Source organism: Ambystoma mexicanum, chromosome 12 (genome assembly GCF_040938575.1).
Source record: "Ambystoma mexicanum isolate Mex_15411 chromosome 12, UKY_AmexF1_1, whole genome shotgun sequence".
Taxonomy (NCBI): domain Eukaryota; kingdom Metazoa; phylum Chordata; class Amphibia; order Caudata; family Ambystomatidae; genus Ambystoma; species Ambystoma mexicanum.
This window is the reverse complement of record NC_090936.1, coordinates 461,702,551-461,725,689: the sequence shown is the minus strand read 5'-3', so window position 1 is coordinate 461,725,689 and position 23,139 is coordinate 461,702,551. Positions and strand designations below refer to the sequence as shown.

At 45.4% G+C, this 23,139-nt stretch overlaps 1 protein-coding gene across 5 annotated transcripts in view; it reads left to right on the top strand.

The window, feature by feature from the left end:
• Window positions 1-23,139, top strand: part of BCL2L14 (BCL2 like 14) — a 423,407-nt gene that overhangs the window by 389,047 nt on the left and 11,221 nt on the right. For all 5 annotated transcript variants that reach the window (XM_069628715.1, XM_069628718.1, XM_069628719.1 and 2 more), the window contains one exon: window positions 9,966-10,235. In XM_069628715.1, coding sequence (XP_069484816.1) covers window positions 9,966-10,235 — 270 coding nt within the window. The remainder of the gene's footprint in view (window positions 1-9,965; window positions 10,236-23,139) is intronic.

Below are 23,139 nucleotides of genomic sequence, written 5' to 3'. Positions count from 1 at the left end.
AGTTTTTCATATGTCACTTTTGAAACCAGTGCAACCAGGAACCAGATTAATAAAGCCACCAGAACCAATTCAGATAGATGGGGAGCCTGAAGAACATTTTGGATTCTAAAATTTCAAAATCAAAACTTTTCTATCTAATTGATTGGAAAGGGTACGGGCCTCAGGAAAGGTCTTGGGAACCCAGCGACCACGTACATGCACCTCGGCTGGTAAAAAAGTTCCATCGGGATTTCCCAAACAAACGGAAACCTCCAGAGGGAACGACCTTGGGAGGGGCCTTGGGGGGGGGGGGGGTGCTGTCATGATGCCTACCCCCGGAGCACCAGGACAGGCCCAGCACCCCCGGCAGCAGGCATCATGCCCTCGGGTAAAAGCCCAGCGGCCCAGGCTCATATAAAAGAGGGTGTTTGGTGCACTTACCTGACGCAGACCATGCTGCATGAAGCCTCAAGCCAAATGAGGCTTAGGAGGGACTATTTTATCAAAGGAACTATTTTACTTGGGTGGGGACCGTGGAAGAATACTTACCTGAAACTTCTTCCAAGGCTATTTAAACCATGCCCGGACTGCCACACGTGCTTTTGCACTGCTCTGCATCTAGCAGCTGAATGCTCACCGTGCCTGCTCCTGCATCTTGCCTCCAGCCACGCCCGCCTCGATCTTGGGATACCCGAAAGGAAGGAAGGGAAGAGAAAAGGTGAAAACCAAGAACTTAATCTAACTTCCTACCTGTGTCCGGAACCATCACGCCAGCGATCCTGAAGATGGACATTCTTTAAAAGCATCGCGCTACTTGTTGCAGCGCCGCGCATCACTCACCTGCCTCGTGGGCTCTTCACTATCCACCGCGACCTTCTGGGCATTTTGCCACATCTCTGCACCTGCAGGGGAGAAGAAGAGACAAAAGGTGAGCAGGAGGAACAAATGAGGAAAGCCTGATTCTCCGTCACAAGACTTACCTGGCCATATTTGACGGAACCACTCCTCATTTCGGGTCGGCGCCACTTCTTGGCCTGGTACCACACCCCGGCCCCTAAGGGGAAAAAAGAAAGACCTTACTAGAGGGATTCAAAGACATTTAAAGGGATCATTTTATCACAAACTCACCTGAGTTTATCTCCGGCAATATCCCTCGAAGCATCACTTCCACTCTGCACCTGAAAATAAGGACAGATCGCAGGTTAAGAAAAGCAAACAAAGAGAAGACTCTACTCTGGAACTCTTTAAACTGCATACTTACGGCATTTCGCCTTCCGAAACCAGGGAAGTAACTGGTCAAATACGCACCCCTGCACCAGAAGCAGGATGGAGAGCTCATCCATTCAAACATTAAGGTGAGCCTTGATTGGGGATTTCGGAGGTGGTCCGAGAAGAGCAAAGGGGAGGTGGGAAGCAATCACAATACTCTGCAGACAGTTAATCCCCTTTCTCCGCCTACAGAAAGATTTTTCTACGGGCCAGACAAGCCAGATTTGGGGGTCCAGTTCAGTCGGTGTTTCGAATCCTGCGCATCACGCTTGAAGAGGTCACAGCAATCCAGACCAGGTCAGCGCCTCCGTGGGAGCCAGGTGAGCGTTACATATAGTGAGCTCATTGTAGATGGCGAATAACTCTTTAGACTGGGAGTTAGCGTTCTCGATCCTTGCATTGTAAGTGGCTGTTTTAGCTGTAGAGATAGCTTTTTTATATTGTTTGGTGACAGAGATGTAGGTGTCACTTTTGGTAGGGGGTGGATTAACCTACCAAGCGATTAGAGCTGCCCTTTTGGTAGTGCGTGCATCCTGTAGTTCTTGTGTGAACCATGAGTTGGCATGGACTATCTTTTCTGCCTTTTTCATGTTTTCATTTCTAGTGGCGCTACTACTTCTATTATGTCTTTTAGCGTGTTGTTGTAGATCTCAACTAGTGTTGTAGGGTCTTTAGAGGTAGTGTGAACAAGTGCTGAGGTTTCCAGTAGTGGGATTAGTCTATCTGCAGTGAGCAATTTTTTTGATCTTGCCATAGTGGCTGGTGCAGGCGGTTGGGAGTACACTGCTGTTTTAGTTGGCAAGAAGTGTAGTAGGTGGTGGTCTGTCCATGGAGTCTGGGGGTGTTCGAGCCGATGTCAGCCATATAGTTGTGGTCGGCGATCCAGTCAAGGATACGTCCTTTGGTGTGGGTGGGTTCATTTACTTGTTGGGTATAGCCTAGATCAAGGAGGGCTTTGGCAAAGGTTTTACTTTTTTTAAAAATCTTTTGGGTCTTTATAGCCCAGTTTGAGGTCGCCTAAGAGAATGACTTTGGAGTTTGCTTTTAGGTTATCACCTAGGATGTGGGTGATGTTGGATTGGAAGTGGAGGGTTGGGCCTGGTGGGCGGTAGACAATATGTATTGTTATGGTGTCATTTGGTGAGGGAGATATTTTGGCGGATAGTAAGTTGAAGTTGTCCGCTTCGTTGGTCTTTAGCTGTCTGGCATTGAGTGGTTCTTTGAGTGTGGTTGAGGTGGGGGTGCTGTGAGGTGAGTCAGTTGTGCTAGGTGTGTTTGGTGTGGATGTGATGGTTGGGGATGGTGTATGATGGGAATGCATAGCAGGGAGTGGTTTGGAGGTGGTTGATGGTTGATATGATCGGCAGCCTAACCTTAAGTTCCTCGTGTGTAGAGGCATAGGTCTGGTTAGATTGTCTTTGGGAGGTTTAGTGGGAGTGAGGGCTGGTAGGAATGGTATGGGTGGTATGGTGTGGGAGCAGGGTTGTGGGGGAGCCATGTTTTAGGGTGGGAGCGAGCAGGTGGAATATACAGAAGACAGGTGCTGAGTGTTAGTCTTCCTGCGAAATGGGGAGCAGTGCATATAGTTCATTCAAAGGGGCTGTTCTCATGGGCAGTATGCAGTGGTGGGCGAATGCAAAACAACAATTTACTCAGAAGCAGGCAAGTCTCATTCGGCTGCACAGCCCATTGAGCAGTCAGGGTATAGACAGAACAATGTCTTGAATGATGAATGTAATGAGTACAGAGTTGTTTTTTTTTTTGGTGCTTACCTTTGGTATATGCGAAGCGACATGCAGATTATTTGGAGCGCTGACCAACGCAGACAGGCGAGAGACAGGCTGAGCCCTTACTCTGCCGCCCTTCCTGTGCCGGCTCACGCCTTCCGGTGACGCCGAGGCAAGGAAGTGGCTCGCTGGGCCAATGGGCAGCCTGGAAGGGCTGTGTGGTTGCCTAGCAACCGTTGGGTTTTGTGGCGGCAGCCATTTTGGCAGAGCCGTATGCTGTGGCACGAACGCAGATTTCGCTGTACAGGCGAGGTTAGTGGCAAAATGGTCACGCGTGTAGGTGGGATGCCGTTGGCAGGAATCCAGTGGTCTAGGTGGGGTGATCTTGGGCTGAAGGGATCCTGGAGGGTAGCAGTCACCTTAGTGAGCAGGAGGCTGATATCTGGATGACTCGTTGATCGGGTCTTTCTGCTCGTCCTGTAGAGATGAGGGCTCCTGCCCTTCTCCAGCTGGAGATGGACGCAAGTGTGGACAGGCGATTGCCAGTATTGCTTTACTACATAACCAAACGAATTATAGAGTACAAATCAACCAAACTGGTGTCCTTACCGATGCAATTCCCACACAAATCGAAGTCAAGCAAGGATGCAATCTTGCATCAGTTCTCTTTAATCTATATCTTGCGGACATAGACTTACTGTGGAATACATCTGACATTTTTTCCGGTAAGATTGGGAGAGTTGCGTCTAAACTGGTTCGCTTTTGCCGATGACTTCATACTCTTTGACCGCACACCTTTTGGTTTACAGAAGAAACGTCACTGCTTTTCTCACTTCTGCAAATTACACAATCTGGTTACCAATTCAACTAAATCTAATATTCTTGTTTTCTCCAAGAAGAATAAACTATGCCAATTTCATTGGACTATTGACAATAATCCAATCTAACGCACTTTGGGGTGACATACCTGGGCTATAACATCTCAAATAACAATTCTCTAAAGTTGTGGCAGAGCTCTTTAACCACCAAAACGGCTCCACTTATAGCCCAAATGAAACGTAGCCATCATAAGCATTGCAAATGTTCTCTCATCCCACTTATAGACTTCTACCTCGTGAAAGTAGAGGCAATTATTCTTTATGGCTTGGATCTTTGTTTGCTAGATATTGGACTGATTCTCAACAAGTTACAAGGCATCATTTGGAGAACCGTTCTTGGTCTCCCAAAAGCACTTCCCAATGTTATCCTCATTCATGAACTTGGTCTGACCTCGCTGGCCTCCAAGCTTCTTTGGAGGAGGCTCAACAACTATGGCAAAATGTTACACCCCTCGACCAATTCTCTATATGACGATCTAGCTGCAATGCTTGCCAAGTTCTCTCCAGTATCTATTGCAAACTTTAATACACAAATGCTGTCCCTGCTAACTGTGATTGCCCTGAAACCTGAAGATCTATTAGTACACCCCGTGCTAGTCAAGTAAAAGCTCTTTCAAAATGACTGGTCAATTACATCTGATCGCATTGCAGAATATCACTCCTATGCAGAATATGCTAAATTCGGACAATCACAACTTCCTTGTATGTCTTATCTCACATGTTTTGTGTGTAACAGATCCAGAAATCTTTTAATGAGATTTAGATTCAACTTATATCATACTAATGTCCGTGTAAAAAACTGGAAAAACAATAAGGGCGCCACAGGCGATGGCCTTTGTCGTTTCTATCCGAAAAGTGATGAATTGGAAACATTGAAACATTTGATTATATTTTCTAACTTCTTCGAAAATCAGAGAACTTTAATGTTGGGAAAACAATTATCTTGTTCATCATTGTTTTCCCGTGAGTTATTGTGGCTGTGTTGCATGTGGGGATGCAGTAATGCTTCAATTCTTTCTTTGACACGTCTTCTAACTTTCATTCAGACAAAACTGAATGAGTACGAAGAATGAATTATCACAAAAACTTATCACAGCGCCAATAATTGCGTAATGTACTAAAAACTCACTTATTGCAGCATATATGTGACACTCTTGATTTTGTGTAAATTTTGTGTCTTATCTAGTTTGGTTATCCGCTTCTCTTATTTTCTTCTTCTGTTTCTTTCCCTTTTTTTGAAAAATCTAAGTTTCTCTTTTTCTAAATTATCATATTGCATTGTTCTAGCCAAAAGGGAAATCTTTTCATGTTTCAGCTGCAGCTCTATGAATGTGACAATGTTTGTTTGTGACAATGGGCAAGTTTCATTGACTGACATGTTCCATTAAGCTGTTTAGATATATTTTCTGTTTTTAGCCAACACAGCGCTTTATTTTATTGTTTTGCAAACGCATTCTTACTATGCATATTATCATGTTTTTCTTTCTCATATAATCATCACCACTTTCTTATGAATCATGTGTCTTTTATATCCGTTTGTAAAGGTGCATGTGCACCAAATACAAATAAATAAAAAGATACAGTGCAGCGACCAATAAGGTCCTTGCCCTCACCAGTGTCCCCTCCCTTACCCCGCTACGTCCCGTCATCAGTCACGTAATTGATAAGTGCGCCCCCTCTGACAGCGCTGAATTTGCACCCTTACCACAAGGAGTGCAGGCAAGGAGATAGAGGGGGTGGGAGTAAGGTGGATGGATGGGTGTGCGCTAGTGGAGTTGCCAGGGGGGAGGAAGAGAGGATGGACAGGGTTGGGGAGAGGGAGGATGGGGAAGTGGTGTAGGAGAGTGGGAGTGAATGAGGTCACGGGAGGAGGGGGGCGTACTGGGGGGTCTACAGGTAGAGGGACTGCTATGACTAGACCGATGGGATGGTGCCAGTGGTGTGTGGGTGAGGGTGGGAGGATCGATTGAATGGGAAGTCTTGGCCAAGGCTGTGCGGGCTACGCTTAGGGATGTGAAAGTTGTGTGTTGGGCAGGGAGCCGGGGGTGGTATGGGATGGTGCCAAAGGACGGAGGATTGGGATGTGCAATCCGAGAGGATGGCTGAGAGAGTTGGGGGCTCTTGCGTGGGAGTTGGGCTATCTGAGCCGTGCTGTGTGGGGGAAGAGGGGAGAAGAGGAAGATGAAGTGTAGGGGAGGGGAGGTTATCTGGTCACTTGGTTTTAATGATGCAATGTTTTTTGCTGCTTTATAAATTGTCAGTTAAATTCCACTTTAAAATCACTTTTACTCATACGCAAGTGTTACTTTTGACGTTTTCAATAGTTCGGCATTCAAAATATATTGTTAAAGTAGTTTCACTCATACGCAAGTGTTTCTTTCTCATTACTGTTGCCTGCCTTTGGATCACTCACTGGCTTTTAACCTCGGTCTTTGATCCATCCACGTTCCGCAGGACTTCTAACTGTTCTGGCTCCTCACGAAAAGGCACACTTTCTTGCTGAAGTTGTTGTCCTCGCCCACGCCACTTCAACAGAGAGCTATTCTTGCTCCAGAGACCCCTGGCGCATGCAAGCCATCAGCAACGATCTTGCGGCTCCTATGTGCATGCCAGCCACCGAACATGGCCTCCTGCACGCTTCCTGCTGCGCAGCCTCTAGCAGATCAGTTCACATGGGGGCAAGCCTTCCTTATGCACGTTTCCTACTTCACAACCTCTGCCTTTCAGACTTTTGGGGAAAAGGACCCTCTCAGGACTGGCAGTGGGAAACTACCCTGCAGTGGTCCCGACGCCCTCTTTCTTACTGGACTGCCAACTGAAACGACATGCCTGCGTCTTCTCTTGCTGTGCTGCTTCTTCTACTCCTTCTGCTTCTTCTAATGGCCTGCACCTGGGGGGCCTTTTAAACCTCTCTGCCTCCCTCAGGTGTGGGCCATTTGAATTAACAAGCTGACCATTCCTGCAACATTGCTCTTGAGCCCTCTTCCTTGTCCCAGTACTTGAGGAATTATGAGACTTGAAGTCCTCAACAAAATAAGGTGTTGGAGTCCAATTTCTACTTTTGTGTTCAAGTTCATTCTTTCTAGATATATTTAAAGAAACATCACACGGCTTTATTTGAAAAGGGAAAGGCAGTTAGTTTAAGCCATTATTCACAGATTTCCTTTCACTCTACCTCTGGGAGTTAGAATGATTTCTAACTGTATAGTTCTCAGCCAGGCTATCATTTCTTAAGATGTTTAGGGATTTAAAATTATTTTTATCCCTATTAAGATGTTCAACTTGTGGAACAGACCAATCATAACGACAATAAGCCATTACATATTTTGGTACTTTTGAAAGGTTCTTCCCTTTTGGAGACAAATACTGCGTCTCATCCCAGAGTGTCTCCTCACCACCCTGAGCCGTGTTTCTTCCCAGGTGATCCTCCCACAGAACCACCCCCCAGGTTCAGGATCAGGAAGTGTCTACCTTTCCCTGGCCACCTGGGAGGAGACTTTAGGAAGGGATTTGGTGAAGAGTCCATAGGATTCATCAAAATGCACAGGGCCAGAAATGCAGGAGAACACACAATCTGAACAATGCTTGGAAGAGCCCCTAGATTCAAAAGGTGCACAGGACTTAGAATGCAGAGATAATCACAATATGGCCAATGCTTGAGAAAGCACACGGATTCAAAAGATGCACAGGATCAAAAATGGAGAAAAAGTCCAAATATGAATATCGCCTTGAAGAGCACCGAGATTCAAAAGGTGAGCAGGGCCTAACATGCAGTGACAGTAACAATGTGAACAATGCTTGAAGAATCACGTAGAATCGTGGTGAACAGGGTCTAAAATGCAGATACAAACGAGATGTGAACAATGCTTGAAAAAATACCTAGATTCAAAAGGTGCACAGGGCCAAAAAATGCAGAAATAATCCAAATATGAATATCGCCTTAAAGAGCACCCAGATTCAAAAGGTGCACAGGGTCTAAAATGCAGAGGTAATTCTAATATGAACAATGCTTTAAAAAGCACCTATATTCAAAGGTGTACTGTGCCTATAATGCAGAAACAATCAGTATGGGCAGTGGTTTGGTTAGTGTGCAACCTGGACGCTAGTGGAAGTGATGGCTGGATTGTGCAGTTGGTAGGGGTGGGTAGACGGTGGTGGTGGAGGAGGGTGAGCGGGGAAGGGAATTGGGAGAGGGAGGCTGTGGGTTCTGGGAGAAGTACAAAAAGCTGCGGCTAGATGAGGTTGGAGGCAGAAGAAGGAACACCTGAAAGGCTGGCTGTTCGAGGGTGGGAGGATTTACCATGCAGTGGTAGAGGACTTGCATTCACAATTAGGCTAAATACAAAATATGGCTGGTGTACACAGTTTGGCTAGAAACATGTACTTGTATAAAAGCGTGGTGGGATTTTACTGGAGTATAGTAATGGCTGTACTCCCCGCCCACACCACACTAAACTTTTCTGTCGCTGTAGGTTGTCTGCATCAGGTGTCCCTGGCAACCCGGATTGGGAGTTGCCGGCTGCCCGGGCAGATGCTGCCCTGGGAGGACTGCTGAAGTTCCCTTCCGGCTCAAGTAGGTTAGGCCCAAAGGCCAATCCCAATGCAGAGGGAGGGAAGGGGAGGAGGGGAAATGGAGAGTGGAGGAACAGGCTGCAAAAAGGAGCACAGGAAAATTCTTCAATGAAAGAGTATACAAATCAAAAGCATAGCTGTCAAGTCTACAAGAGGGTGAAAAGGAATCCTAGTGTTTGCACCCCAGATCTTGGGAAGAACCAATTGAGAGACGTGTTGGCTCAAGGTAGAGCAGTTAAATACTATTTCCACCTAGAGCTAGACGTACAAGCGGTCATGGCCCTACTTGACTCATGTAGGTGATAAACTGAAGTTTGGTTGGACTTGTTCTTCTCTCAACAACTACTATCTGAGAAGCTAGTCCCCGTTACCTGCATCCAATTACGGGCTGAGGTTCAATAGTTGAATGCTGAGTTATCGTTTATGACAGGTCTGCCGAAAGAAGTTATCCTGGGATTGTTCTTCCCTGGTTTTATGAATGGTTTGCGCAAAGCCAGAAGTGGATCCAGAATTTCCGGAATGAAGATGCATGTGTCTGGAGTGAAAGTGGCAAAGCAGGCTTTTTGAAGGAAAAATCTGTGGAGACCTGGGAGTGGCAATAGATTTGTGATCCATCTCCACTAATATCAGAGGGGACTCTAAGGAAAAGGAGATATGTGACAATGTCCCCTTCCTTATTCTGAGGGTGAATGATGGAGAAGCCGTGGGCGGACGCCTGCTGTGGATTGCTGGTTCCAGGGACGGTGCAGAGAGTAGCCCCCTGGCTTACCTCACCTCACCACACTCTTGTGGTATTGCCTTGTTAACAAGAAGACTACCAGAGGTCATATCCCTTTAATGAACATTGTTGTGGGAGAATCCTTATCGTATACTGCCTCCTTCTCAGAGCGTGCTTACCCACTTCGAGAGCTCCCTCCTATCACTGGGCAGCGGGGAAGTACCTTTACTGTAGTGATATGATCCATGTTTGCCTCAATGCTAATTTTCACACAACAAACCGAAGACCCTCTTGACTGCATGTATGATCACATTGTTTACCCCTGTGAGCTGCATACTCTGTTAAAGTTCCCTGAATCCAGTGAGAACCAGTCCTTATTTCTTAAGTCCTGAGTTTTATGGCTCTGGATATCCATTGTGCACATGCTTGTTATGGAAAGTCTACATTTTGAAATGAAAAGAATATTTTTTCATAAGACTAGGGCCTGGAAGGGGATAGTTTGTAGCAAGTAGTAAAGAGTGTTTTGTTGATGTCCCAAAAGGTAAAACAAAAAATGGTAGTCTGTGTAGATACAGAACAAAAACACCACAATACATGTTCTTCATAACTCCCACAAATGCTCTCCAATTTACATGTCTTGCAATGTCTGTTATCGGCCCCAAAGACACCGTCTGCTAAGGTGATCCTTTCCAACTTCTTCATGCATGATTTTCTTAAGAAAAAGGAGACCTATTTTGCTGCAGGTTGCTTCACTTAGAGTGTTGTTGGCAGGAGGAGTTGGGTTTCTTGCTAGCCACTAATCTGTTTGCTCTCAATTTGCAGATCAAAGCAGACAAGACCTTGTGTAATGGCATCACCGAGCTATTTACATCTTACAATTACTTTAGGAAGCTGACGGACCTTTATCTTGGAGATGGGGTGCCTGAGGATCCAAAGGATGCTCAACAGCAGGGCACCAAAATGGCTATGGCCATGGATGTCACTACGAAGCTAACTGCCATTGATAACCACCCCATGAACAAGGTGTTAGGATTTGGAATTAAGTATCTTAAGGAGAATTTCAGCCCCTGGATCCATGATAACGGAGGATGGGTAAGGCGCAATCACTGTATGAGAGGTGTATGGGATATTGTGATCTGTTTTGCTCTGTAATGTATGTGAATGTTCTTTCCAATCTTGATCATTCTGTATTAGGCTTCAGGCATGAGGCCCTAGCCCCCAAACTTGCCCAGTCACGTTTTAGTAAAGTCTTTATGTTGGATGGCATTTTTTCTTCAACACAGTTTAAGAAGCCATTTATTTGTTAACAGGTGAGCACTTCACCAGGACCTGTTAAAGGTTATAGACTGTTATATTCAACTACGTAGTCCACTATCTTGAGGTGCACTCACTTACTGACCCACCCCAATCTTGGTTCTTGTCCAAATACTCCACTGAGACCTTTATCATCCACATCGCTAATTCTCTTACCACTGCCCGCCCACTCCAACTCCCATGATCTTTCACCATTGACTATGCTAGCTAGGACTAACCGGGATTGTTGTCCAAAACATCTGGAGGGCCAAAGGTTGAATACCTCTACTCTAGAGCTTTCTGCTTCATTTGACACTGTGAATCATCCTTTCCTCCTTCAAACTCTGTCCCTTCTTGACTTCAGTGAACTGTACACAATTGGGTGTCCTCCTAGCTCTCTTTCCGCTCCCTCACCAAAATGCGTCCCTTCACCCTACCCCCCCAGCAAACCAATTTCTCCTTTGGATGTAACTATCACCTTTGTTGATGGTACTCCTGTATTCTACTCCTTCACCCCTGCAATCTCTGAATGCATAACCAACTACCTAACCCCCATCCGCATGGCTATGTGCTGCCTCATGCTCAACTCCTCAAAGATGGAAGTCCTCTTTCTCCCTGCTTCCAATGCCAACCGAATTCTCTCCCCAGTCACATCATTTTTCCCTGACCTTCTCAACTGTGGCTCATATTATTGTGGTTCTCTTTGACAGTGACATGAAACTCAAAAAGAGTTTGTGACCACTGAAATGGCAGCCAGACTTTACCTCCTAAACATTAGAAAATCTTCCTGCACCTTTCCACACCACCCAACTAAACACATACCTCTACTCATGTATTTATCAAACTAGACTACTGCAGGAGCTGCTTCTTTGCCTTCCCATGTACTCCTTTCCTCCCCTCAAAGTCCTCTGTTTCGTGACACGCACCCTTTTCAACCAACTCAGATGCCCGTTAGCCGTTGCCTACTGTAACCACACTGAATGGCTCTTCATGCAAAACCACTCTTTAAATTCCTGCTACTCGTCCGTAGCCTTGCTCCCCCACTATCTTGCTGAATGCATCACACTGTACTCTTCCCCTTTGTAGAAATGTTTAATTGATTTATTTATTGATTCCGCTGCGGCAACATAATCAGTCTAACATTCCCGATGTACAATCCCACCCCACAATTCTGGCCAATAGACAGTGATTGCTTAAAACTCGAAATGTAAAATCAAACTTAAACAATGGTGGTTCCCCCACCAAGGAAATCACTTGAACGTTATAGGTACAAAAAACATTGGTCAGTAACATGAGTTTTTACCTGCCTACATGAATCACACCTCTGGTTCTCATGCAAGAATTAATTTCTATAAGCAAATATATATTATAGGGTGGCGGTCACTATCCTATAGTTAAGGTGAAACCATTGTAGATAGACTTTTCTCAAAATTCTATTGGTAATAACATTTAACTTGCTTGACAGATGTGGATTACATTTTCAAAACAAAATGTTTGTCACGGGCCCCCCACCTGTACATTTTGGGGATATTTTCCTAAATGTACAAACTATTAAGAAAAGAAAAAAAACATTATTTTCAGCTTACTCCCATTTCAGTTTCCCAGAAAGAAAGTGAAATCTTTGGGAAGCCATAGTGCGAAAACCGCGGGGCTTATTTGGGCCAAATAAGAAACCATTTGAGCATGAAGCATTGACTTAATTTCCTTGACTAGTTTGGTGTAAATCAGTCCAGTAGTTATTAAAATATTCAACGAAGAAGGGGGTGCCCCCTGCTCCTGAAAACATTTATAATATATCTCACATGGTGCTGTGCAGGTGAGAAGCGGAGAGGCTTTTCACAAATGAAAATGGTTTCCCCATAATTCTATTGCTAGACTCACTGGATGGATTTGGATGAAATTATCCAGAAAGAATGCTTGTCGCAGGCACCCCCGAAATGGGAATTTTGGGAATGATTTAGTAAGAAATGTAAAAGGTATTAAGAAAACAAAAAATCAGTTTTCAGCCACTCGCATTCATTTTCGCACAGGGAAAAAGTGCAGTTTTTGAACAGCCGTAGCTTGAAAACCACTTGGCGGTTTTGGGACAAATAAGAAACAGTTTGGGCATTAACTTAAATGCTTTGACTAGTTTGGAATAATTATGGCCAGTAGGTTTTAAAATATTTGACAAAGAAGGGTGTACCCCCTGCTTGTTAGAACATTTATATGTAGTGGCCTTGGTCCTCAGCCGCAGAGCAGCTGAGTGGCTCTTCATAAATGAAAATCCACCCTTTTTTTTTTTCTTTTTTGCTCGATGCCAGCGATTCCCACGAAGACACCGGGAGAAGCTGAAAATAAAAATTGCTCAAAACGTTGTTTGGAGGAGGAAAAAGGATGCCATCCAGCTTTGGCATGATCTCCATGACCTTAGAGTCTAATCACCTTCTAGACTTGAGGAAGATTAAAAACGCTTATGTTTATGTAGTCTCTCGTAGGGGGAACCCCGATTGCTTTGAACAACAGCACTTAGATGGTGTGGCCATAGACGCTATAAAAATAGCAATGAAATCAGGTCAGAGGTCGGGAGCAGGAAAGGAGACTCCATGTGAAGTTGGGATTTTGGGTTGGGTAGCCAATTATGGGAAGACCTGCGGCAACGCTGCAAGACTTGCTAGGGAGAAAATGTGCATCACATGAACCGATGAATAATGCGGTAATGGGAGAGGGTTCGGGAGGGGAAAAGCTATTATGGGGAGTGAGAGGACCTGAAAAAAAAGAAGTGGGACACACGTGTGCCTGTGAGGACGGGGAAGACTTTTTTAGAATTTTGAGCATTTTTTGCTGTTATGTGACTCGGCGAACCGCCACGCTACTACGGGAACTTCAGTTATCGGAAATTATTGCTGTGAAATTATGTGAGAATAAGGAGTTAAGAAAAAAAAAAGCTTTAACATCTGCAGGGGGCAGTGGGTGTTTCATAACAAATTAATAGTGTGATTGGCCAGTGGCACAATTGGTGCAATGTGTACAGAGGCCACGGCCAAAGACGACGGCTAGTCGGACCTCAAGAAACTATGCAACATGTTCGATTGTGGACACTGGCCGTGGCTGAAGGCCATAGCTAGTGGGCCCGAAATAATCCTATTGGTGCAACATGTACAGTGACCACAGCCGAAGGCCATGGCTAGTGGACCCAGAAGAAACGATACTATGACAAATCCCTTGAAATTAAGGAAAAAAAAATGTGTTGAGAGTTAAGGTGATCAGATTTAACGCAACAAAACCCCATACATTCAGCACTCCCATTTCAAGCAAGTCCACCTTAACTACGTTTCCCCTGTTGCGCAGCGTATGACCATAATGAGGACATCACCAGTGACATCACTTATTACATCATACATGACACCACTGATTACATCACTGATGGTGTCATTAATGGCCTTGTACATGACATCACTAATGCAATCACTAATGCAATCAGTAATTAAATCATATGACATTATTGCTTTTATAAGTTAGAATATTTTTGTTCACCTCTTTTGATGCACATTGTATTGTATTACACCTAACAATAATAACGAAGTGACATGGAACACTGCAGTCATACACAAGTATCATAGGATTGTGTGGAGCATTCATTTCTCTACTTATCAACTTATACAATTTAAAATAAAAATAGGTAACATTATACACATAGCTTGAATTTCAGGTATTAGAAAGCAATTAGAGTACTTCATTGCTGGGAATGTTCCTGATTCGGATCAATCTATTTCAGGTATTTTAAAAATAATATAATTATATGTCCTAGTGAAATAAAATGAAGTAGAAACAAGATTTATAGTAAGTGTTATGAAAATAGAAATTGTACACATTTACATTTTTGATTCTACTTATTGTAATAACATTAAGTGAACACATTCTTTTCTAAATGACAAGTATTATAAAACAAAATAATTACATTTTAAAGTAAGTGCTTGTGTGCATTGTGATAGTATAGAATCTAAGAATTTGAAGTTTTGTTAATATACAAAAATAGTTACTTATACTACGTAATTACATTTATAGAAATGAAGATTTGTTTTTATTTTTATGTATTTTACATTTGTAACACATCAAGTAAATTGTGTTTCAAAGCACCAACAGGGCAACGGGGAGGAACATGGGAGAGAAATGAAAGTATAATAATGAAGCTAGAGAGAGGTGGGCCTACTAGGGGGAGGGGGAGAGAGGGGCCGCCAGTTTGCTGTTTGGAGAAGCTCTTGACCCGCAGAATTGGCACCGGAGGACGTGAAGATCTGGAGGGAGACTATTTGGTGAGAGCCAGTTGTAGTTAGCGTGGGTGCCTGCCCCCAGACAGCCTTATGGATGATGCAGAGGGATGGATGCTGTCATGACCCTTACCCCTGATCCTCACTGGCAAGTCAGCCTTCCAGTTAGGGCCAGGTCAAAGCCCTTAAAACCTCATCCAAGACTCTCTTGGAGTCAGTCCTGGCGCCATTGGTGCCAGGCTCATAACCATCATGATGACCAACATTAGAATGGGACTATTTACTTGGGACTATTTAACTTGGGGGGTGGGTTCAGCCAACATGGAGGCACACACATAGCTCAGTTACAAGGAACTGAGCTATGCAGTCTAGTCTTTTGGGTGTGGCAGGCCTGGGACTATTTCACCTGGACTACTTTACCTGAGACTATTTAAACCACACCCAAACAGCAGAACATGCTTTGCGTTATTCTGCTGTGGGCAGCGTAACGCTCACCGTGTCCATTTATTGGATGCCAGTTTACCTGAAACCAAGGGCCTGCAGAGAGAGAGAGAGAGAACACTACAAAACTTACCTGGAACAGTATCCTGTCTTCAATCCATCGCCGACTTCAGTTCCACTCACCTGAAGGTACGAACTCCATCAGCCGGCACCGCATGCATCCTGGAATACCATAACCTAGAAAGAGGAGAAAGAAAGACCGCATTAGTAAGCGTTTACTCACGTTTCCTTCCGAATTAAGAAAGCCACACAATTCTTACCTGGGTATTCATCTCCTGGTCAGTATCATTGCTGGAACATTACGGCGCTCTGCGAGGAACATCACAACCGGCAAGGAGAGAAAAGACAGAGGTTAGCAATATAAAAGGCGAAACAGCGCTGCGCATCGTGCATTACTCACCGGACAACATTGCGCACACCGTGCTTTCGCCCACCCGTCCATGCTCATCTTCAAACTGCATGACAACTCCAAAATACCTTTCCATACCTAAAAGGAAAGAAGCAAGACATTATTATTCGAACTAAGAGGAACATAAGAACTGCATATGAAGACTGTAAAGCAGCAAACCTACGGAGTCGCAGCAGGCCTGGATTCCCACAGAGGGGGCTTGCACCAGTGAAGTAACTTGGTCGCTGCTCGCCCCCCACATCTACGCGCCCCTGCCACGAGGAGCAGGATGGAGAATCCACCTTCTACTATTAAGGTGAGGAGAGGGCCCAATGGGGAGGAAAGAGTTGAGGCCAAGGGAGGTGCGAAAACAAAGACACTCTGCTATTGAATCCAGCTCTCCTATATTGCAGACCCATCTTTAACCAGAGGCCTTACCAAAGGACTGGGAGAGGGTTCGAGAGTGCAAATCATCCAACCAGGGCTGGGTGGCGTCCCCGTGGATACCAGGTGAGCGTAACGGATAGATGTGGTCCCTGGGCTTGAGGCCAAGGATAAGTCTTGCAGCCCTATTATGGATCAGTTGGAGGGAACATAGAGGGGAAGAAGGTAGATTAAGAAAAAGGTTGTTGCAGTAGTCCATTCTAGAGAGTACCAGAGCTCTAGAGACATTAAGCTTCTGGGGGAAAGTGATGAAAGGAAGGATTACATTGAGGAGGTAGAGTTGAAAGTGGGCCTTATTGGCAAGGTCCTGGATGCGAGGGAGTAAGGAAAGAGAGGAGTCAAAGATGACTCTAAGGTTTCCGGCTTCAGATGAAAGAGAAGGGGGGGGGGGCATAGAGGGTGGACAGAGTGAGGGGAAGAAAGAGGGAGCCGGAATCCCAATGGGTAGGATCTCAGTCTTGCTGGCGTTGAGGCAGAGATCGTTGGAGACACACCAGGACTGGATGGCAGATAGGCAGTCAGGAATGATGGAAGATGTAAGGAAAGAATCAGATGGTAGTTTGAAGAAGAGTTATGAGTCATATGCATAACACTCGAAGTAAGGGGAGAAAGTGGAAATAAGGTGTGCAAGTGGAGCAAGATAGATGTTAAAGAGCCAGGGAGAAGTGTTGGAGCCCTGGGGAACGCCACAGGTGGAGCTAGAGGTGGGAGAGGAGAAAGAGCCCAGAATAACCTGGGGGGGCAGGCATTCATTGAGGAAGATGGTCAGCCAGTCCAGTGCCTGCTCCTAGATACCAACGGTATCGTGGAGCCGTTATATGAGGATGGAGTGGTTGACTATCAAATGCAGAGGAGAGAAGTTGATTGATAACAGCTGGAGAGTTGGAATCAAGAGATGCAAGCAGTTCTTTTTTCCCACTCATGTATTTTGATGTGTGTTTTACTCTTGTGTTATTTGGTTATGGAGTTTTAGATAACTCCATAGGCATCATCTATTTATTGTTGTGTCACACAGCACCTTTAGTGCAGTGGCACAGGGGTGTCCTTTGGACTTCCCAAGGTTTAAATACCTTCTCTGGGATGAACTACTGTTCCCCAGAGAATGTAAAGTTAAATTGACTTTACTAGTCTTTTTAAATTCATAGGCCCAGCACACCCTATCTTCCTATAGAGTGCTGGAGGGGTTACTTAGCATCCCCTATGTCTAAACAATCTGGTAGCTGTCAAAAGCTACCCTTTCCTATTGAAATGGCTGGTAGCAGTGGTTTTATAACGAACTACCATGTCCCGACTGCGAATACCGTTAGCTAAAAATCAGGGCCGGCATGTTTTTCAATATGGCACCCAAGACCCCTCTGGTCATCTTTTTTTTGCTGTTTCTTTGTGGAAAGGTCCTTCTGGTGTTTAACTCTGCGTGCCAAACCAGGTTTGGTACCTTTGGCGGGCTGCAGGACTGAAGTCCACCCATGGCGTCTGAGTGTCTGGGGTGGGCAGGAAGTGAGGGAGGTGCCCGAAACTCCCTGTGCTTGGTCTCCCAGGAGACCCAAATGCACTCTGGCGTGATTGGCTGGCTGACTGTCCGGCAAGGACAGCCACCCTGCTGGGTGAGTGACAGCTAGGCTGGAATGAATGGGAGAAAACTGTTTAAAAGGCGAGTCTCCAGGACTGGAAGGCAGAGTCGACCACTGGAACGAAGGAACTGAAGAGGATTTGGAAGAGGACGGCTACTGCAAGCACTGGACCGTTGATTTGCCCGTTGAAGCCCTGCTGCAACTCCGAATTGCCAGATCTCCATTCGACAGAGAAGCCCCTTCAAGGTCGGCTTCTTCCTTTGAGTTGGTGGGACCAATCAACTCAGCAAACGCCTTGATACTATACTCGTAGCTGGTTAAGGTTAACCAGGGAGAAGGACACCAGTTTGTGTTTGGAAGCCTTGAGCTGAAGTGACGCCAATTTGTTTGTTCCGACGATGATCCTGCACAGTTCAGGAGTCCCCTGACCTCTCTCTTGTCCCCACGACTGAGGCTCAGGAACAGAGATCTGCAGGAACTGGCAGGAACCAACGCCTTCAGCTACATCCTTTTTTGCTTCACTTTAAGGTACTGTGCCATTGGTTGAGAGATCCCAATTCTCGCGGTGAAAGTTTGTGAAACTTTCCCAACTTGCAGGCCAAATCAGCTTGTGGCCCATCATATCATTTGCTTTCATCTAAACTACTTCTAAAAACTTTTACAAAGACTTCTCCAACTGTACCAGAACTGTGCTGTCCTATCCAAGAACACTAGACTATTGACTTTGACCTGGCCTATTGAATTGAACGGATCCTCCTAGTACATTGAACCTTTGCATTATCTGAAATAATTGTTTTCTAACCCCTTGTACAAACCTCTGCCTTTTTATTTCTATTTAAAATAAGTGAAGTGCCATTTGGCTCCTTTTTCAGGGGAGCTCAAACTGTCCCTACAACTTAGTTTTGTGCTGTAGTATATTGATGTTTAATATGTAGTTGATTTCTACCAGTGAAAGTTTTCTAAATGACTGTGTAAATAAATGTTTTGGTATTTTTTACCAAGAAAACTTGAATGTAAGTTGAACCGCTGTGATTGTGATACTTCTGTCTAACTTCTACTGCTCACATTCCCTCTTGAGATAAGCCTGGCTGCTCAGCTCGCTGCCAAAAGTGTGTGGTATAGACTTACACCAAAGGTTGGTTTTTGCTTACACCTGTAGTCCTAATTGTGTGTGGTGGTCCCAAAGGGTACGCCTGCAGTTCTGCCTAACACACTGTGCACTACATTTAAAAAACAAGGGCCGAATACATTGTGGTCCCGCTGTGCAACAGAGGGCGCATAGTTAACATGGACTTGCTTAAAATGAAAGTGCTGAATTTAAGGGGTTTTGTTGCATTAAAACAGTTAAGATAGAGTTAAGGTGATACAATTTAACGCAACAAAACCCCTTCAATTCAGCACTTATATATTAAGTGCTGAATTGAAGGGGTTTTGTTGCGTTAAATTGTATCACCTTAACTCTGTCTTAACTGTTTTAATGCAACAAAACCCCTTAAATTCAGCACTTATATATTATATTTATATTCTAAAAGATACTAGGCATTCTAAATGCACACCTTCTATGAAGCTTACTACGATGAAAGCACTGGACACTGTTTTTCCACACCACAGAAGAACCTCCCATTTTTGGAGTCCTTGCCCAGATTACCGTGCCGCAAAGGCATTAATGATTGACTGGGAACATTCCATTCCCACAATAAACTGGGCTGCGGGAACAATCCACTAAAGGAAAGACACCCTGATCATTAGCAGTCAGGTGGCAACTTATCCTGGTGGACTGTCCAGAAGTCTGGCCTGGTTGAGCCCCCATGCGTGAGCCATGCTGTGATGTTTTGGTTTGAGGGAAGGAGGGGAACTTGTGCATTGGGGTTGCTGGTGAGGGTTGGGGGGGGATTGTTACTGGATTTTCTGTTATGTTTATACAACTGAGTCGGGAATTGTTCAGTCACGTAAAAGAGAGGTATGAAAAAGCATTGTGTGTTACGAATGAGACGCATGCTACCGAGGTTAAAGATGCCTGGGGACATGGATGACCGAGCAACTTAGAAGTATAACTTGGAACGTGAGTGGTCTGAAATGTCCATCTAAGTGCCGCAGGGTCTTCCTATATATGCAGAGGCATCCGGTAGATGTGGCGTTTCTCCAGGAGACACACCTCACTCCAGGTGGGGAATAGAAATTTGGCTGGAATTGGGGCTGCCACCGTTACTTCTAGTCCTACTCCAGAGGGGTGGCTGTCCTTTTACGTAACTCTGTGGGGATCCACCTAATCACTATGGCGAAAGATCAGGAAAGAAGGGGCCTATTTGTATGAGGTACCATACAGGGTCGGCTCTACACACTGATTAACTATTATGGTCCGAATCAGGACTCAGTTGAGTCCTTGTGGGTCAGCCACCAGCATGAAGTCACCTCCCGGGGAAATCATTTGGGCCAGGTACTTCAATGCGGTCATGGAACCTGACCAGGACCGCACCAGGGAGATCCATCGTCCACTACAGAAAGTGACACGCAAACTGCAAGTTATGTGCTGGACTTGGGAGGTCCTGGACGTTTGGAGGCTTAGAAATGCAGGAAAGGCGGAGTACACATTCTAGTCCTCTATCCACAACTCAGCATCCCGATTGGACTACTTCTTGGTCTCTCACACATTAGTCGGCACAGTGTCCGAGGTACGCACACTGTCAGATCACTCCCCTTTGATGATGAACACAATGTTAAACTATCAGAAGAGAGCGAAGACACTTTGGGTGTTCAAAAGCAAGGGGCTGACTGATGGGGTATTTAGTGAGGAACTAACTAGGGCTATGGATATGTTTTTTTTAATTGAACGCGGGTATGGTGGAGTCCCTTGTGACACTATGGGAAATCTTCAAATGTGTGATCAGGGGTGAGTGCATCTCGAAGGAAGCAGGGATATTGAGACAAATTCGCAGGCAACTAACAGACACTGAGACCAACCTGCAAAGATTACAGGCGGGGGGAATCACAAAGAGGCTTATCACAACACGTTGCCGGTCTGGAAACAACAGTGCCGGTAAGATTACCGGCACTGTTGTTTCCGGATCGGCAAAGTACAAGTCTGGTGGGCGGTTGCCCTCACACCTGGCAGATCTGACTTGCCGGGTGGAACGGCACCCTCCCGCAGACTTTCATGGAAGCACCGGCACCATTATTAACAATGCCGGTGCTTCCGTGGTTCCCATTCCCCACTCGAATAGGGATTTACAATTACCAGCGCCTGACTTACCGGACCGCCGGGGTTGTAATGCCCCGGTGTTTCCGGCAAGTCAGGCGCCATTAAATCATTATGGGTCCGGTGGCTACCTGCTGGTTTTACCGGCACGGTTACCGCCAGACCCATAATGAGGGCCAATGTTACTGACCGCAATTTACTAGAATTTAATGGGCTGGTGCATAGGGAAGTGAAATTCATCCAGGGGGAAGGCAGCGGTGCAGCAATATGGGGAGGGATAGCCCAGGTAAATTACTGGCGAGAGTTGCAAGGGCAAATAGACCTAGGGATCATATTTTATCGATAAAGAATGCTCAAAGGGAAGAAAGATTTGCGGACCTGGAGATAGTTCAGGAATTTTTTACAAATTCTACAGTCAACTATACTCTTCTCAGAACTATACTCTTTTCAGACACAGGTCTCCCGATTAGAGGTGGACACTTATTTAGACCAACAGCATTGTATTGGTTCACAGACTAGGAAAGGGAGTGGCTGGCCCATCCTTTGTCTGTGGAGGAGATACTGTTGGCCATTAGATCCCTCCCATCAGGAAAATCCCCCAGACCAAATGGCTACACGGCCGAATTTTATAAATACTTTCCCGGGAGGCTGTCCCCCGCACCTCCTTCATTATATCAATGCAGCCTGGAAGACCGACAACTGCCGGGGTCCATGCAGGGAGGCGGTAATGCTGTTGAAACCTGACAAAGCAGCAGGTGTGTGCTCCGCCTATCGTCCCATATCCCTTATCAATCTAGATAATTAAATTCTAGCCAAAATACTGGCATCCAGGCTGGCACCACTGATGCGGAAGTCAGTGAAAGCTGACCAATCAGGGTTTATTTCGGTGCGTTCTACCTCATATGGATCACGTAGGATGTTTGGGCTGTTGTCAGCGGTGCGGCAAGACAACCAGGTTGTGGCTGCGCTGCTGCACGCGACAAAGGCATTTGACTCTGTGGAGTGGACGTTTATGTCCGCTATTCTGCACAGGAGGGGACTGGGAGCCAATTTATATCTCTGGTTTCACTTTTGTACACGCTGCCCAATGCTAGGGTCAGTGAATTGGCAACTCACTCTTGCTATAGTGCTGGAAAGGGGTACGAGACAGGGATGTCCCCTATTCCCACTGCCATTCACCCTGATGATAGAGCCGTTGGCCGAGACGACTAGAGATTGCCACCTACATAGGGGAGATACAGCTCTGCGGGCATAGAGCAGTTGTATCTCTATGCGGACAATATGGTGCTTTTCGTTACAGAACCAAGACGTAACCTTGATCCGATAATGTGGGACATATTGAGATTTTCAGTGAAATCAGTTATTTTCCCACTGACTAACAGCGCCACACACTACAGACGACCTTGTATTTCAGTGACCAGAGGACCTTACCAGATATTTGGGTATGTATATTACCCGAGATCCCACTGCCCTATATAAGCATAACTATCACAGAGTGCTGGAGCATGCTAAATCTACAATGGATAGATGGATGGATCTACCACTTAACCTTTATGGTAGAATTACTCTGGTAAAGATGTTGCTCCTACTACAGTTTTTATAAGTGTTTTCTAAATGTCCCATTGGTGCCACCTGGTGAGTACATCCGGGACCTACGTGCCGCAATACTGCGGTTCATATGGCCGGGGAACAGACTAGAATCTCATGGGGTAAGTTAGTTGCACCATTAGATGAAGGAGGGCTGGCGTTAAACGACTTTGAAACTTAATATGAAGTTGCTCAAGCAGGGTTCCTCCTCTATTGGTACGGAAACCACACGGATAGGAGGCATGTTGAAGTGGAGAGGGCACTAGCTACTCCATTTCTCCTGAAGTCGATAATCTTGACAGCGCCAGCGAGGACGTCTAAAAAGGATATGGTGGAATTGACTTGCAGAGAGTGGACCTGGGCAGAGCGTAAATCCAGAGGTGAGGTAATTTATTCCCCAGAAATCCCTATTATTTATATACAGGGCATTCCACTGCCCAGCGAAAAGGGCTATGTGAGGTATGCAGTGATAAAATTGGGGCAAAAATGTCGCCTGTGCAAAAAATCGTGGCAAAAATGCTGTGCTTTGACCTGGTAAAGGTGTACTCCATTATACCATTTAATGGGAGCGGGGGTTGCCCGCTTCCCTTAAATGGTATAACGGGTCCTGCAGTTGCGGGGGTGTCCCCCGCATCCTTTACATGGATTGCGGCCGCAAAACTACATCCTTTTTGCTGCAATATTTTGCGTCCATGGCCATTTTTGCCACAATTTTAACACATGACACCCTATGTGACCTGTACGAAACGGTTGAAGTTGACTTGTT